Source organism: Balaenoptera physalus, assembly GCF_965194825.1.
Source record: "Balaenoptera physalus genome assembly, chromosome: 14".
Classification (NCBI taxonomy): domain Eukaryota; kingdom Metazoa; phylum Chordata; class Mammalia; order Artiodactyla; family Balaenopteridae; genus Balaenoptera; species Balaenoptera physalus.
The window spans coordinates 31,882,763-31,899,391 of NC_138893.1; the positions used below are offsets into that span (position 1 = coordinate 31,882,763).

The 16,629-nt window shown below is 49.5% G+C and overlaps 1 protein-coding gene across 1 annotated transcript in view; it reads right to left on the reverse strand.

Moving 5' to 3' along the window:
• HTRA1 (HtrA serine peptidase 1) overlaps nucleotides 1-2,257 on the reverse strand; it is a 56,724-nt gene extending 54,467 nt beyond the window's left edge. The window contains exon 1 of the mRNA XM_082424935.1: nucleotides 1,678-2,257. Within this exon, the coding sequence (XP_082281061.1) occupies nucleotides 1,678-2,242 (565 nt within the window). The 5' untranslated portion in view covers nucleotides 2,243-2,257. The remainder of the gene's footprint in view (nucleotides 1-1,677) is intronic.
• Nucleotides 2,258-16,629: the final 14,372 nt, after the last annotated feature.

Here is a 16,629-nt window from a genome sequence, read left to right on the forward strand (position 1 = left end):
ATCTATTCACCAAACAAGACTTGGCTCAGCCTGACCCCCGCACTCCACGTGGGATGCACTTCGGGCCCTCCCCAAACTTCCTTTACCCAGCCTGACCTCCCTTCCCCAGGCTTGGGGTTAAACACTGGGTTGCCTCTGAGTAAGACTGTCCGGGTTCAAATTCCAGCTGAGTGGCCTTGGGCAAGTAGTTCAACCTCAGTTCTCCCACCTGTAAAATGGGAATGACAGCAAAAGCTCCCTCCTCTCGAGGCTGTGAAGGCCGAGTGCAGTCACACGTGTAACACACCAGGCACACGGACTGGGGCACAGAGTGGGCACCCAATACGCACGCGTTGTCATGCCCATATCTCAGACTCTGCAGGTTCACTTCTCTCTGGAATATCTCTCCTCCACCCTCTAATTAGGCTGTTTCCTGAGCGCGGAGGCTGGCTCCCTGCTCCTGTGCTGGCGGAATACACAGTCTCCGTTTCACCTACGGTGCTCTGGCACCTTCCTCTCTGTGTCGGCCAACCTGTGCCAGGCCCTAGTGCTGGACCGTTTTCCTACAAAGAAAACCTAGAGCAGCCCCTTGCGCTGGGCTCCCCTCTTTCCCTTTCCACGCACTGCCCACGGTGAAAAGGCACCGTGTGGCTGCAACCAAGTGTACTGCCAAGCAGGGCTGGCCCATCCCCACACCGCTGGATTGGCCGTAGCTGAACTCGGTATTGTTTTTCCACATGGTCTCTCTGACTGGAGAGGAGAAGCATCCCTCTGGAAGGTCCCGCGAGAGAGTTAGAGGATTGCTCCACCCTTTGCCCCATCACCACCACCTCCCCTGCCAGGATGGGTCTTGTTGATAGAGAAAAGATGCTTAAGGAGGGAGAGGGGTACACTTCTTCCTCATCCCTAACCCTCTCCCCTCACCCGTGCGTCTGCATTTTTTGTGATACAAAACCACATTCAGCTTGTTCAAAAAGAACCAGTTTCATTTTTGTGGGGTTGGCTCAAAACACGGGAAGCAAGGCGGCAGCAACGCCGCTGCACCGCCTAAACTGGTGCATGGCCAGGGCGGCGGGTGGGGGGGGGGGCGGGGGGGACGGGGAGGTCATCTGGGGAAACTGGGGAGCCTGACGGGCAACACCGTCCCTTTCAAATAAAAAGTCAATGTTTTCAACGACAGTATCCGAAATAAAAATGAATGCATGGTTAATTTTAAAGGGGAGGGGGGGGCAGATGCAGAGAAAGAAGGGAAAGCCACAGAAATTAGACCCTGTGGTCCCAAAGCCTCAGACTCACGCAGCACAAGGCACCTTTTTCAGCCCCGAACTTCTCAGCTCTCTTTATGCCCGACTTTCCCGTCTTGTTTGTCCCCCAGGCCCTGGCGCGGTGTGGTTCCCCGCGGGGCACCCAGCAGCCGGCCAGCGGGCGGGATGCCCCGTCACCCTGGCTCCGGGCTTCTGGACAGGGCACGTCCAGGACCCGCCGCGCGCGGAACAGACCCTGGGCTAGGCGCAAAGCTCGGTTCCGACGGAGCCCGCGCAACGCTGCCACCGCGGGGGCGGGTGCCCGCCTCTCCCGGCCAGTGGGCGCCCGGAATACCCCGCCAAGCCTCGCTGCCCCTCTGCCGGCCCGTCCGTCCCGCGGGGGCAGGTCGGGGCCGGGAGGCGGAGAGCGGGGAGCTCCCCGGAGCGCAGGTACCTTGGCCGCAGGCGCCGCGCTGCAGGACGATGACCGGCGGCCGGTGCAGACTCTCAGAGCGGCGGCTGGCGGCGCGCAGCCGGCACAGGTTGGCGTAGGTAGTGGCGTCGCTGCCGCACACCGGCTCGCTGCTGGCGCACACGCAGAGGCCGGCCTGCGCGCGCCGCCGCACCGTGGCCGAGGCGGGCACGCCGAACGGCACCACGCACTGCAGCCCTTCGCCGCACGGGCCCTCCTGCAGGCCGCACTCGGCCCCCTCGGGCGCGCCGCACACCTCGCAGCAGCCGCACGCGTCGCGGACGCGGCCGCCCTCGCAGTGTGCCGGCGGCGGAGCGCAGCGCGCGGGCTCGCAGCGCTCGGGACACCCGGCCGCGCCTGGCGCCGCGAGCAGCAGCAGCAGCAGCAGCGGCGGCGGCGGGAGGAACGGGGCGCGCAGGGGCTGCATGGCGGCTCCGACGGCGGCGGCGGCGGGTTGGGCGAGGGCAGGAGAGCGGCGCCGGGAAGAGCGCGGGAGCGACTCGGGGCCAGCGGGCGCGAGCGCGCGCGGCCGCGCGGCCCAGCCCATTGGCCTCGCGGCGGTGACGAGCCGCCTTGGGGACGGGCACTGCGCCCGGGAGGGGGGCCGGCCGGATGGCGGGAGGGCGGGCGGGCGGCTGGACCGGGGAGCGCCCGCGGCGGGGGCAGGGCGGGCGCGCCGGGGCACGGCGGGGCTCGTGGGCGCGGGCGGGGCGGCTCGCGGGTGGGCCCGCCGGCCCGCGGGGCCCCGTTTCCCGGTCTCCGCTTCCCACGTATCCGCCTCTCGCGGCTTCCCTCGCCGCGATTCGCGACCTTAAAACTAAAAAGAGGCTCTGCACGGGGGAACCTGCGGTGGCCCGGCGCGCGAGCGCCCGGGAAAGTTCCCGCAAATTGCCGAGTTGGGGACCCGCCCCGGCCGCGGGAGGGGCCTTTGCCCAGACCCCGGGCGGTGGCACCGCCGGCCCCGGTCACGCGCTCTAGAGGAGGAGGACGAGCATCTCTCTGGAACTGACCCCCGTGCTCGGCACGCGCGACCGGGACCGTAGACCTTGTGCAGCCCTACGAAGAAGGCGGGGCCCGCGGGGCTGGCAGAAAGCCAGCGCCCAGATCCACCGTTAAGTGAAAAAAGCAAAGAGCCTAAGTAATTAGAATATAATCGTTCGAGTCAGATTCTTTTAAAAAGTTGTTATGGGCAGGATGCGTGCTTGTACATGCGCAGAATAGCTCCTGAAGGAGAAGCGAGAAGCTGCTAACGCGCGGGGTGGGGGGAGTCTTGGGTGGGAGAGGGGCGTTGTACTGTTTGAATTTTTCACCACATGCGTGATTCTCTCAAAACGTTTTATTGAATAAAAGAGCTCGCCTTTGATCTCCCACTTGAGAGTCTTCGGTGCATCATTTGGGACAGACGCCAGTCTAGGCGTCGTCAGGAGGAGCAGGGGCGACCCTGAGGTGGGTCCCCGTGCCCTGGCGGTGCCAGGCCGGCAGGTGGGCAGAGCTTGAGCCGGAGGACCCTGTAAGAGGCGGGCTCACGCAGCCCTGGGCCCGGCCAGCCGGGCAGAGGCTCCCAAGGGCGGGTGGGCACGGGCCTGAGATGACCGGCCTTAGGGGGGGCTTAGCGACTTTTCACTATTCTTCTGTGTTTGGGTTGTTCCCTTGGGCACGCGGTACTTTTCCAACAAAAATAGTTTAAACGTAAAATCCAAATATGTGTAACCCCCGCTCAAAGCACCTCCCAAATGTGAGGCATGTTAGCGTCCAGGGTCCAGAGGGGTCCCTGGGACCAAAAGCCCGGAAGCAGGAGGTCCAGGAACCCGGGGCATGACAAAGATGTCTTGGTCCCCAGCCTGTGTCCCTAGACCCCACGGCAGTGTTTCCTAAAGCCAGAACCTCCTTCTTGTGGGAAGGGAGGACTTCACTCAGAATTCACTCAGCCCTGGATACCAAAGGAGGGTGATACCTCTGCTGATTAGAGGCCCTGAGTGCCTGACTGGCTGTGATTACCCAAAAAGGGGCTGGGCGGGGTGCAGGAGAGGAATAATTAGCAAAGTCCATCAGGAAATAAAAAGACTCTCCCCACTGCAGGCCAGTGAGCAGACGAGGTAAACAGGGCCTGCGGTGGTGGATAAATTGGTGAAAACTCCTTTTCATCCAATACTTGTATTTTACAGATGAGAAAACTGAAGGCCAGGAAAGGTAAGTGACTCCCCAGGTCACACCACAAGTTAAGAGTGATGGAGCCAGAGCACCTTCTAAACAGTCTGTGCCTGCAAGTTCCCATCCTCCTACCCTCCAGCCAAGTGACCAGACCGCAGAGTGAACTAGATAATTCAAAACAAAACATGACCACGACTTATCCGAGCTCCCTTCTTGTCAGAGAATAAGTCCCTGAGGGTCCCACTGAGTCCCCATCACGCTCGCACCCCGTTCTCCACTCCATCCCCCCACCACACACACTTTGCTCCCCCAGAGTTGAATAACTTGCTTTTTCTGGAACATACCTTCCTGTTGAAGGATTCTCTGCCTTTGCTCACGCTCTCCTCTCTACCTGAAGCGCCCTTCCTCCCCTCCAGTGTGAGTTAGTGTGACCTAGTGAAGCAGGCAGGAGCCATGTCATCTGATGGGCTTGGATTCAAAATCCCGCTTCTGGCCCTTAATTCTGTGCTTTCTGTAAGTTGCTTAAGGACCTCAGGGACCTTCACCAGGAAAATGGCCGTGACAACAGGTCTCCCTGGAGTAACTAACCTAAGAGCGTTTTTGGCAATGGAACCACTCCTGTGATGGTTCACAACCTAGAAGAGGTGTTTGTGACTGTGATGGTCAGAAATGCAAGCCACATAGGCCACAGGGCTGTACTCCTAGGGAAGGAAGATAGCACCTCCCTGCTGTTGGAAGCCATGCTGGTGGTTTCATCAGGAGGAGTCAACTGAGGGAGGAAAAGAAGACCGAGTAGAAGCTGAGAAGCGGTATTGGAAATGCCCAAGGTTTCAGAAAGACCATGATCGCATCACGATCACCCCCCTGCTCTGAGGATAACGCGGATCGCCAAGGAGACAGCTTGATCCAGGGGGCCCAACAAGTCCACGGACTCTGAGTTAGAAAATTAAAGTCCCACTGAAAGGATTATGGGGGCCCTGAACCGTCCATGTGGGAGGGTGTGGTGTGTGTGCCACGTGTGTCCACGAGAGGGCACGTGTGGAAGAACACAGAATAAATCAGGTGAAACCTGGCCTCAGGGGCCCAGCATTGACCTTCCCTTTGTCCCAGCATCTCCATATCTAGAAATAATGCTTTTGAACTGAAAGGGTTACTCTTTCTCTCTTTTATTTCTTCCTCCTCAGCTGCCATTTATAAAGACAGTTTCTTAAAAGATGCATTTTTTGAATACATCATGAAAAGTCATTTCTCACTCGCCAGGTCTTTGCACAGATTCCTAGAGAGGACTTTTCCAGAGAAAAGGGGACAGTTCTGAAGCCACACAGGCGAGTTCCCTGCCATCCCCTCTGCAGGCCAGATTTGCAACATGTAAGCTTTCATTTTGAACAAACTCAAGCCTATTCATGGAGAATGAACAATGAAACACCACGGCTGCCAAAGCCTGGGTTTGGAAATGCGGCTTCTGAAGTGGAACCATGGCTGCGCTTCCCAGAAGGAGAAAGATCTCCCACGGGGCCAGCCAAGTGCATGAAGGACCCAGAGAGGTGAGGACCCTGCTGCCTTTCCTCATCCGCAGGACCAGAAGCTAAGGAGGAGTGGCAATACTTTTGGCTCTTCCTAAAGTCTTGTCAGTCCCCTACCCCCTAATTTCCCGGTCTCTCAATCACAGTCAAATGAAGTCCAGACTTCATGCCCCATGCTCTCCCTGAAAATGCCCTCAAATCAGGCTGCCCTCTGGTCCCAGGGCGGCAGGTATCCTGAGTTCCCCCGTAGCGCCCATTCTCACTCTCTCTGTAGTAACAGAACCCTGGCTGGCACATGCCACCCAGATAAAAGATGACCTCTGAGCTGGTTTGGGCTCCCTTCCCAGTACCAGGCACGCTCCCATCACCTCCTGCCACCCCACCGTCAGAAGGCGGTGACCTCCTGACAACAGGCACGCCCTGGTCCTGCTTCTCTGAAGACAGTCTCACGTCCGATCGGTTTGGTTTGGTTCAGGAGAAACTTCTTGAGCGTCTGCCATGTGGTGGCCACTCTACTGCCCACCGGAGATGTGGTGTTGAATGATGGAGCCCCTGCCCCGCAGGAGCTCAAAGTCTAGAATTTCCTGCCGTGATGGAAAGGCTCTCTCTACTTGTGCTGTCCCAGATGGTCGCCGCCAACTAAACGTGGCTGCTGAGCTTTTGAAATGCGGCAAGTGCCAGTGAGGAACTGAATTTTACTTGTCTTTCATTTTATTTATTTTTTATTTTTTTATTTTTGGCTGTGTTGGGTCTTCGTTTCTGTGCGAGGGCTTTCTTTAGTTGTGGCAAGCGGGGGCCACTCTTCATCGCAGTGCGCGGGCCTCTCACTATCGCAGCCACTCTTGTTGCGGAGCACAGGCTCCAGACGTGCAGGCTCAGCAATTGTGGCTCACGGGCCCAGTTGCTCCGCGGCGTGTGGGATCTTCCCGGACCAGGGCTCGAACCCGTGTCCCCTCCATTGGCAGGCAGACTCTCAACCACTGCGCCACCAGGGAAGCCCTTGTCTTTCATTTTAATTCATTTAATTGTAAACAGCCACGTGAACGCACTCCGTGAGGCGCATGAAACTAGCGCCTGTTACTCAGGAGAGAGAGGGACAAGAAAACAAATGCAGGGGTGTTGAAGGACTTCCGTGAGGGGCAAATTGGGGCGTTAGAAAGGTGCTAACAGAGCTCCATCTTGAGGGATGGGGAGGAGCAGGAAGCACATCTTCCACAGGGTGGGGAAGGGGGCGTGATGTCACGAGTGCGCCTAGTTGGGAAAATCCTAGTGTGGCTACAGGCAGGAAAGGGGTCCCCGTGGGCAGGAGAGGCAGCTGGAGTAGGGGGCCAGGTTGGGAAGGGCTCCAGCTGTCCTCCTAAGGAAGCTGGGCTTACACTGATGCTGATAAGTTCCACTAGGCTTTTAAGGAGCTGTGTTTTGGCAACATCACCCTGCTGCAGTATGGATGGTAGACTGGAAAAAAAAAAGTGGATTCAGTAACAGACATTTAAAACTATAGATACATTATTCGATTTTAGGTGAAGGAGAACTTTGAATTATATTGAAGATGCAGTTAGCATAACCCAATAGGATAAGAAGCAAAGAGATTCCATTAGCTTTGTAATAGTTAATTCATTTCAGCCATGATTTCTTCAGTGCAAACCCCTCCTTCAGAGATAGTGCAAACAGTATGGATGTCTAAAATATTCTGGAGAACTTCTGAAGCACTTTAGGAATATTAAGATTTCTAATATCAAGTCACAAAACATTCACGGCTATTAATTAAAGAAGGACCCCTCTAGAAAACAATCCCAGACCTGGCTATTGCTCTGTTTCCTTTCAAGCCCTCAAGATATCTAATTCAGACCTTTCATTAATTTAGACTAACCTGTCGCCTAAATCAACTGCAGAAGACCAACGGTCCACATTTGCACTAATTAGCTCTTTCCAGTATATTTGCTTTAGAAAACTAAAAGTGCAAGGTGCGTGGCCAATTTTTTCCACTCTCAATGACCAAATATCAGACAGACACAATTTCAAATAGACCCACAGGCAGGCACCAAATTGTAATGAATGACAGCTTGTCGATTTTCTGTTATTCAGGAGCTACATGAAATGCTGAACAAGGTCACATGTACAGCATGCCGCCTTTTAGGCAAGATTGTTCGCGTTTTTTCTTTTTGAGGAGAGAAAGGGAACAAGCATTTATTGAGCATCGGCAGATTCCCAGCAGTTTAAATATACAAGCTTGACAACAACCCTGTAATGTAGGTATTGTTATCACAACCTTGCTTTTGAAATAAGCAAGGAAACTGAGACTTGGAAAAATCCAGTAAATTATCGAGGTCATGAGTGTTAGAGGTGAGATTTGGTACCCAGGTCACTCTGTCTCCTCCCAGTTGTGTGTGATTAACTCTTCCTAGCCACATTGGAAAAGGCTTCATGGAGGAAGTGACATTTGAAAGTAGGCACAAGAAGTATGTCTAAAGGCACAGAACTAAGACAAGGCTGTTTAAAGAGCAACGAGGAGCCCATTTTGTCTAGACAGGTAGGAAATAAGCATGGGAAGGGAGCTTGGGGCAAGACTGTGAAAGTTCATATGCCTTACTAAGGAGTTTGGATGAGTCAACACAAACCAGCACCACGTCACGGAAAACAAACAGAAATGCAAACCCCGTTGGTGGTGGTTTGATGATGTCATCTTTAGGTAGAGAAGGGAGCATTCTGCTACCCCCTTGGGTTAGTCACAAAATGAACCCTGGAAAATATCATTCAGAAATCAGTTGGAAAAAGCACTTATTGGAAAAAACAAAACAAAACAAAACCTGCCTTCAGAAAAGGGTTTTTTGTTTGTTTTTTTAAGAAAATATTTTTTAACATTTAAGAGGTTTTTTTAGAACGTGTAGTCTTTTTAAGGAGATTTCATATTTTTATTGATATATTTATTTGGGACCTCAGGTGCACAGGATTGAGTAAATCATACTTTTTATATTTTTCTATTCGAGGCCCCTCTCTTGTTTTATGTATTTATTTATTCTCTTTTATCCACATATCCATCTCTCCACATCCATCCCACTCTCAATCATTCTGATGGTTCATTGTGTATCTGTTTATTTGCACGTATTAGTGCAAACAGGTATTGGTTTGGATGCGTGCATTTTTACTGAGGTGTTACTGACATATAACATTATATTAGTTTCAGGTGTATAACATCATGATTCGGTATTTGTATATGTCGTGAACTGATGGCCACAGTAAGTCCAGTTAACATCTGTCCATCCTCATGGATAGTTACAAAAATTTTTTTCTGTGATAAGAACTTTTAAGATTTATTCTCTTAGCAACTTTCAAATATGTAATACAATACTATTAACTGTAGACACCGTGCTGTACATTACATCCCCAGGACTTATTTATCTTATAGCTGGAAGTTTGTACATTTTGACCCCTTTCACCCATATGGGAACCATATGTGACCCCTTCACCTATATGGGAAAAAGTTCACATATAGAACATGCTGTCTTTTAGGAAAGATTGTTCAACTTTGACTCAAGGAAATTACGAGCCAGAATTTTAAAGGTACTCATAAAAAGACTTTTTAAAAGGGAGGGGGGCTTCAACCTTTGAGTTATCTCACCATCTAGTTATATAGACACTAAATTATCCTCAAAGTGCCAAAGTTGTATAAGTGTTAAAAAGCATTCACTGTTTATTTATCAATAGGATCTCTAAGGTGCTTGGAAATCAAAGTTTAAACCAACTTGACCTAGAAGGCCCAGATTCTTCTTCTACAAACTTGAATTGTTTTCTTACATATACGGCCAAGTGTTTTTTTCTTTTAGTTTTTTTTTTTAAATCCTTAAACCAATGGGAACCATGAGATGTGTAAAGCTGTGAGAATATAAAAGAATTATGCAGCTTTCTCCATGTCTACTCTAAAAACCTGGACCAGAAGTCGCTGACAGCTGAGGTCTCTGCTCCCATCAGTATAACCCCAAGCCCTGCCACCAGCTCAAGGGGCCACCCAGATGGCCTTCCATGGGCTTTGGGATTCCCGTCACCCAGTCACATTCTCCCACCCAGGCCATCTTCCTGTTTCCCTTGTCTGGCACAGAATAGGTTCATTGGAAATATTTGTCGATATTCTTGATTCACCAGCTGTAAAGAACGTGTGCTTTGAATAACTTGAACCAGAGAAGGGCTGGTCCTGCCTGGACCTCCCTGTGACCATAGCTACTAGGCCAGGGGGTCTCAAACCTGAGCATGCATCAGAAGCTCCTGGACGGCTGGTAAAAACTCAGATAGCTGAGCTCCAGCCCCCGGGAGTTTCTGTTTTGTAGACCTTAAACAAAGGTAGAGAAGAGCAGAGCAGAGACGGCCACTGCTCCCATTTATTGAGGATGGAGGAACTCGGGCTTCATCTAGGGATGGGGTTTTAATCAGGAATGGGATGTGGTCAGATTTGTGTGTTAGAAAGACCACCAGGACCAGAGTGGAAGCGGGCCTGAGGGATAGGGAAGTAGAGGGAGGGTTCTGGCAAGAGAGAAGAGCGAATGGTAGGTAAATCGAGTTCAGCTAGGATTTTAGCAGCTGGGCTCACATTGTGCGACAAAGAAAGAGTCTGCCGCTCTGCCTACAGCTAGCTCCCTCTCCTCCCCACTCAGATGTCAAGCGCAGACTCTCCAAGGGCGGAAATGAAGGGCACACAACCAACTAAGCAGAACAGACTGGCTGTCCCAGGCCCTCAGGAGGCCGGCCTCTCCCCCGACCCCCTCCTCCTTGGCTACAGCCAGTCCTGGATGGAGAATGCACCCTGCGCTAGGTGCAGGGGGTATGATGCAACGACAAAGGTACTGTCTGCTCGCAAGCCGGCTGCCCACCTGGGTCAGCTCTGGGAGAGGCGTCTTTTCCCAAGTCACACGAAGGTGCCCCAGAGGATGGGTGCCCTGAAAACTCTTTCCTAAATCGTTAATGACCTGAGGGAGGACGTTCTCCTCCCTGGCTTTAATGGTCCTCCTCGGCGAGAGGAGGTGACAGAGATCCCTGGTGTCCAATAGAATCACCTGGGGAGCTTTAAAAAAAAAAAATGCTGGTACCCAGGAATTTGGCAAAACTTGGATAAATTCAGTAACCCATAGTATTGAGCCTGCGTTGATTTTTTGGTTTTGATCATTTTACTGTGGTTGCAAAAGGGAAAGTTGTTTTTTGTTTTTGTTTTGTTTTGTTTTAAGAAAATACACACTGAAATATTTATAAGTAAAGAGCCTTCATGTCTGCAACTTAGTCTTAAATGTTTCAGAGATAGAGAATGATTAAGCACATGTGGTTAACACCTGGGGAATCTGGGCTAAGGGTAAATAAGAGTTTTGTCCTATTTTTGCAATTTTTCTCTAAACCTAAAATTATTTCCAAAAAAAAATTTTTTTTAAGGAAAAACAATAAACACCAGCAAGCCCATGAAAAATTCTCAACATTGTTAGTCATCAACAAATCAACACCATAATGAGATGCCACTTCACATTCACTAGGGTGACTAGAATCAAAAAGCCAGGTGAGACCAAGAGAAGGCAAGGATGTGGAGAGATGGGAACCCTCATACACTGCTGGTGGGAATGGAAGTTGGTGCAGCCGCTTTGAAAAAGAGTGGCTGTCGCTCAAATAATTAAACCAGCAGTTCCACTCCTAGGTATACACCCAAGAGAAACAAAAGCATATATCCACACAGAAACTTGTACATGAATGTTCAAAGCAGCTTTATTCATAATAGCCAAAAGATGGAAATAACCCAAATGTCCAATTGATGTGCCATGTCCATATAATAGAATATTATCCAGCCATTAAAAGAATGAAGTACTGATACATGCTACAACATCGATTATCCTTGTGAAAGATTCACAAGATCTTTCTTGGGATTACCTGATGATGGATTGCCCTGAGTGAAGGAAGCCAGTCACAAAAGACTACGTATTATAGGCTTCCGTTCATACGAAAGGTCTAGAACGGGGAAATCTACAGAGACAGACAGTAGATTCGTTGTTGCTTAGGGCTGTGGGGAGGATGAGGGGATAGACAGGTAATGGCTAAAGCATGCAGGGCTTCATTTTGAAGATATTTAAAAATTGACTGTGGTGATGGTTTCACATGTCTGTGAACATACTAAAACCCACAGAACTCTACACTTTTCTACAGTGAATTGTATGCTATTTGAATTATTACTCAATAAAACTGTTTTTAAAAACCCCTCTAGGGTGTGTGGTTGAGCATCCCTGGTGTCTAGTTTTCAGGGCCCTCCAGGGACTGCAATGAGCAGCCGGGCTGAGACCCACAGGCTGTTCCTATGTAGTGATGCTATGTGAACACATGTTTAAACCGTCCAGTTATTCTATAACCAGGGTAATGTCCTTAGAGATCCAAATTTCGGTGGCACTGGGAATTCCATTTGTCTAATCCACAGCCCTTATTTAGTCAACCAAACTGTGCTTGGATGGGTCACCCCATGCCACCCCCCTACAACTTCAGCAGGCTGGGAGCTGCCTGGACCAGCCACCTAGCCTGTCCATTGGGCGAGACGGCGCCAGCCACAGAGCAGACACAAGTCGCACACTGGCTGAGTTAGAGGTGCTCGCTTGCAGCAGAAGTCAGGTATTGCATTGAAGTAGTACATTTTCATCTTGATTTTCATTTACACTCTTCCCTTCAGCTTGGGTCCGTTTTTGATAGGACCTCCGCTGTCACTGTCGGTACTCCCAGATGGTGGCGGCGGGGCACCAGCAGCACGTTATCCGTGATGAGTCACGGCCGAGGTACTTTTCCACTGGGCTCACAGCCACAGCCCTTCTCCATCCTTCCATAGAATCACCTCACACCATGGACACTTGCCTCTCTCTCTCCTGCTGGACTCCACTTCTTAGGGACAGTTTCTGGGCGCTCAAGCCTATCCCAGTGCCTAGCACCCAGTTATTAAATTGACTCTCTATTCCTTTAAAAAAAAAAGAAGAAGAACCACCACTTTTAGAAATCAGACTGAAAACTCAGTCTCTTGAGTTTACACTAGGCTTCCTGACGTGAAGACCTGCAGCTTGATAGGAGTGGAGGGAGAAAAAACCAGAACCCTCAATTTCAGGAAGACCGAGCCCAACCCTTGTGATCATTCAAAGAGATTTCAGGAAATCCTCCACTAATGGCCCAATTTCCCTGGCTTGAGATTCGGGAGGAAACAGAAGAAAGACCCAGGGGGTTACTTATACACTGAACAAGAAATGCAGGATATAAAACTGTGCATGCTGTTTGCTCCTGATTGTTTAAAAAAATAATCATCAGACTTAAACCTGGAAGGAACAAAACCTGAGTGTTAACAGTGGTTCATTCTGTGTAGAGGGGTGATGGATGATAGTTTCTGCTTCTTTTTATTTTTTGCACTAACCATTAATACTAGGGGAGAGAGTATTAAAATGAAGGAAGGAAAGGTCAAGAAAGCCAAAGCCCTGTTAGGGGGCAACCTCCCCAGTCGTGCTCTCCTTAAAGCCGAGGCCCCCTCTCCTAGGGCCCCTCAACCCTGGGCTGTGCTCCTTCCCGGGGTCACTCCTAGTCCCTTAGGCACTTCAAACCCACCTTTTCCCTCCTCTGAGCTCAGCGTCTGCTCCATCCATGACTGCCTTCTATTCACTGGGCACATGGTAGAGTGTGTACCAAGTGCTTAGCACTGAATGAATACAAAAAGATTACAGATTGTTCCAAATCTATATTTTCTGACATTTTAAAATGAGGATGCTTTTCTATGTTTTTTAGTCCACCAAGATATCTATACATCTTTAAAAAACAAAAAACCTTGAAGTCTTTAGATAAGCTCTTTTGGTATCTTGACGTGGCTTATCCACTCCCTTTCTGTTTTCCCTGTTTCACTGTCCCCATCCCTAGGGGCCAGTTCTCTGTGTCCTGGCACAAGGAAATGGCCTTGCAAACTCTACAGAGGTGGCAACTCCCAGGATACCCTTGAAGATGGTGTTTGGGAATCAGAACATAATTTAACAATAATCAGGACAGCTGGGTATTGGCATATGGATGAAAGTGTAGATCAGTGGAACAGGAAGGAGCCCAAATCAGACTCATGCAGACAAATAGTCACCTGATTTCACAAAGGCATAACTGCAATTAAATAGGGTCTTTTCAATAAATGGTGCTGGATGAATTGGCTATTCATATGGGGGGAAAAAATGAACATAGGTCCCATACAGACATCAAATGTAATTAATTCAAAGTGGATCATAGACCTAAATTTGAAAAGTAAAAATAAAGAGTCCAGGGACCCTATGGCCTGCAGAGCCTAAAACGTTTCCTATCTGGCCCTTTACAGAAAAAGTTGCCAACCCCTCATTTAGACAATCAGTAAAAGAATAAATCAAGCCTTAATTTGTAACTTGCAATTTGCCAGCTTCTGTGGTGTAAATGCTCCCCCTGTGGGCACGTCACACTGCCAGTGTAACATCACTGAACACGGAATTGGAAGGAGAGGCAGGGTGCAAAGCATCACACAGTCCATCAACCACCCAGGTCCAGTAGATGTAAATAACCCCTAGAGCATGGGTAATAGTTAGATGCAGTAAAACAACCAGGAAGTGATGAGTTTTGAGGTTTTTTTATTACCTTTGTTCCTAATGTAATTTATATAATTGTAAGTTTATGTCTAATTTTCAATAATGGCTGTTTGACAACCAGCTTGCATAATTCCCCAAAATTCAACAGTTGGCTCTCCTGAGCCAGCCCCCAGTACCTCACCGACTGAAGTGACCAATGGCCTGGCAGATGTCAGTTTTGCGGCTCGTGTCCACACCGGGTTCCACAGAACCGGGGGGAACACCCTTCTCTGTGCCCACTCTGCCACCTGGTCCTGAAGCAGGGCCACTTCTTATCATCCTGTCTCCAAAGGCACGTGTTACTCACAGGCTTCTCTGTGTCCAGAGCCTCCACCCAGCCTTCCTCTCCCTGCACGCACATGGCCTCCTCTCCGCAAACCTCCTTCCCCCAAATGCAAACAGCTACCAGGAAGATCCCCGGTGGGGAGACCCCCTGCCCACAGAGTCACCCAACACAGCTACTATCACATCTCAGTTGTAACAGGGGCACCTCACAAAACTACAAACTTGACGTAATTCCAATTTTTAAAAAGTAAGATATTTTGGAACTCCAAGATAAAGATTCAGAGTTTCAAAAATTGAATAGAAAAACATTTCTATGATCTTAAAATATATTGTTAACTACAATTACTCATATTGTATGATTCTGGCAGAGAAATGTCCATATTCATGTTATAGGAAGTTCAGAAATGGACTCCACTCTGAGTGATTACTGCCTGAGTGCTATAACCTGAATGTCTGTGTCCCCCCCAGGTTCATATCTTGAAACCTAACCCCCAAGGTGATTGTACTGGGAGATGGGGCCTTTGCAAGGTGATAAGGCCATGAGGGCTCCACTCTCACCCCATCAGAGACTCCCGAGAGCTCCCTTGCCCCTCTGCCACGTGAGGACAGAACGAGAAGACAGCTGCCTATGAACCAGGAAAAGCGTTCTCACTAGACACCAAAACAGCTTGATCTTGGACTTCTCAGCCTCCAGAATGGTGAGAAAGAAATTTCTGTTGTTTATAAGCCACTCAGCCTAAGGTATTCTGTTGTAGCAGCCCAAGCTGACTAAGACACTGATAAAAGTCTTATTTCAAGTCAGTGGGAAGAAATAGATTTTTAATACTAACAGCTTAGAGAAAACTGGACAGACTCCTGTGCTAGTGTTCAGGACATTGATCCCATCTTACTCAGTGTCCCTTGTAACACATCCATACAACAGAAGCTTCTGAATATTCAATGCCAAAAAGGTTCTCTGGCTGAGTAAAGGTGACATGCTTCTGTGCATCAAACAACAGACTTACAGAACTCAACATCTGCTTCTTCCATTGCCAGGAAGCTCAGAGTCAAATGGTATAAGCACCTTTCCTAGATTCCTGATAAAATTCTGTCTCTATAAAAGATATCAAATAAAGAAAACTTTTTATTCTCATCTGAGTGTAATCTCTCAAAGCAGGTGGACGCAGGCAGCCTTTCTCAGTGGGGTTCCTCAACTGAACCCCAGAACACAGATGGTGATACGGGTGACCATTTTCTCAGCTCTCCTAAGGAGATGCCTAGGAGAGAATTCACGACACACAATGGATGCTTTAGGGCAGCAGGTCTCAGACTCTATGGGCACTGGAATCACTTACGAGGCGTTAAAACAGATTGCTGGTCCCATCCCCAGAGGCTCTGATTCAGTAGCACTGGGGAGGGGCCGATAACTTGCACGTCTAACAAGTTCTCGGATGACGGTGACGCTGTTGGTCTGCGGACCACACTTTGAGAGCCACTGCTTTCGGGAACTAGAATTCACTTTCTCCCACTGCAGGCTCAGAAGAGCAATGGGGCGGTTATGGGTGCCCCAAACTTCAATGTAAAATCGAATGTGATGAGCATGAAAGGGACCCTGGACCTCCGACAGCTGTGAGTGACTGCTGAAACCACGCATTCTCGCAGCACTTTCACAGAGCCGCCAACACTACCAGGATCTGTTTAAATTTTGTTTTCTGTCTTATGTTCTTCTCTTTTGGGCCAATCTAATCAACAAACCGCTAGACTGAGGCTGTTTCCACTTTCTAATCTCTTCCAAATTTTGAAGTCATTGGCTTTTTGAAAAGACTGCAGCGGTGAGAGAAAAAGCTATACAGTCAGCCCAGAGTTCAAGCACAAAATCTTAAAATGCATTCCAGTTCCAATTAACTGAGTTGAATGTTGGCACAGGAAGGCAGAGGGAATCAGGTATTTTGGGGCCATTGTGGCTTGTGCTGTGGGGAAGCTGAGAAAGCAAGTCCAACATCTCAAGGAGGAAGTTGCATCTTAGCGGAAATGGAAGGATGAGTGGGATTAGACAGCACAATGGATCAGGAAAGTGGCATTCTGGCAGAAGGACCAGCGCGAATAATGACAGGGAGGTAGGAAAATCAGGAAACAAAGAATGGTTCCGTCAACTGGTGTGTAGGATATACAAGAAGCACTGTGTGAGAAGGTGGAAATGTAAGTGCCTGAAGCTAAGAAGTTTAAACACTTTCCATAAGGAGACTGTTTCTCAAATGGGAAACCCAGACTTGTTCTCCTGGGATCACTGATTCTTTATGAGAAATTACATATGTCACACTTGAATTTTAATTTTTAGACGACCCATACATTTGATTTAGATGGCCTCCTTATACCTGAGT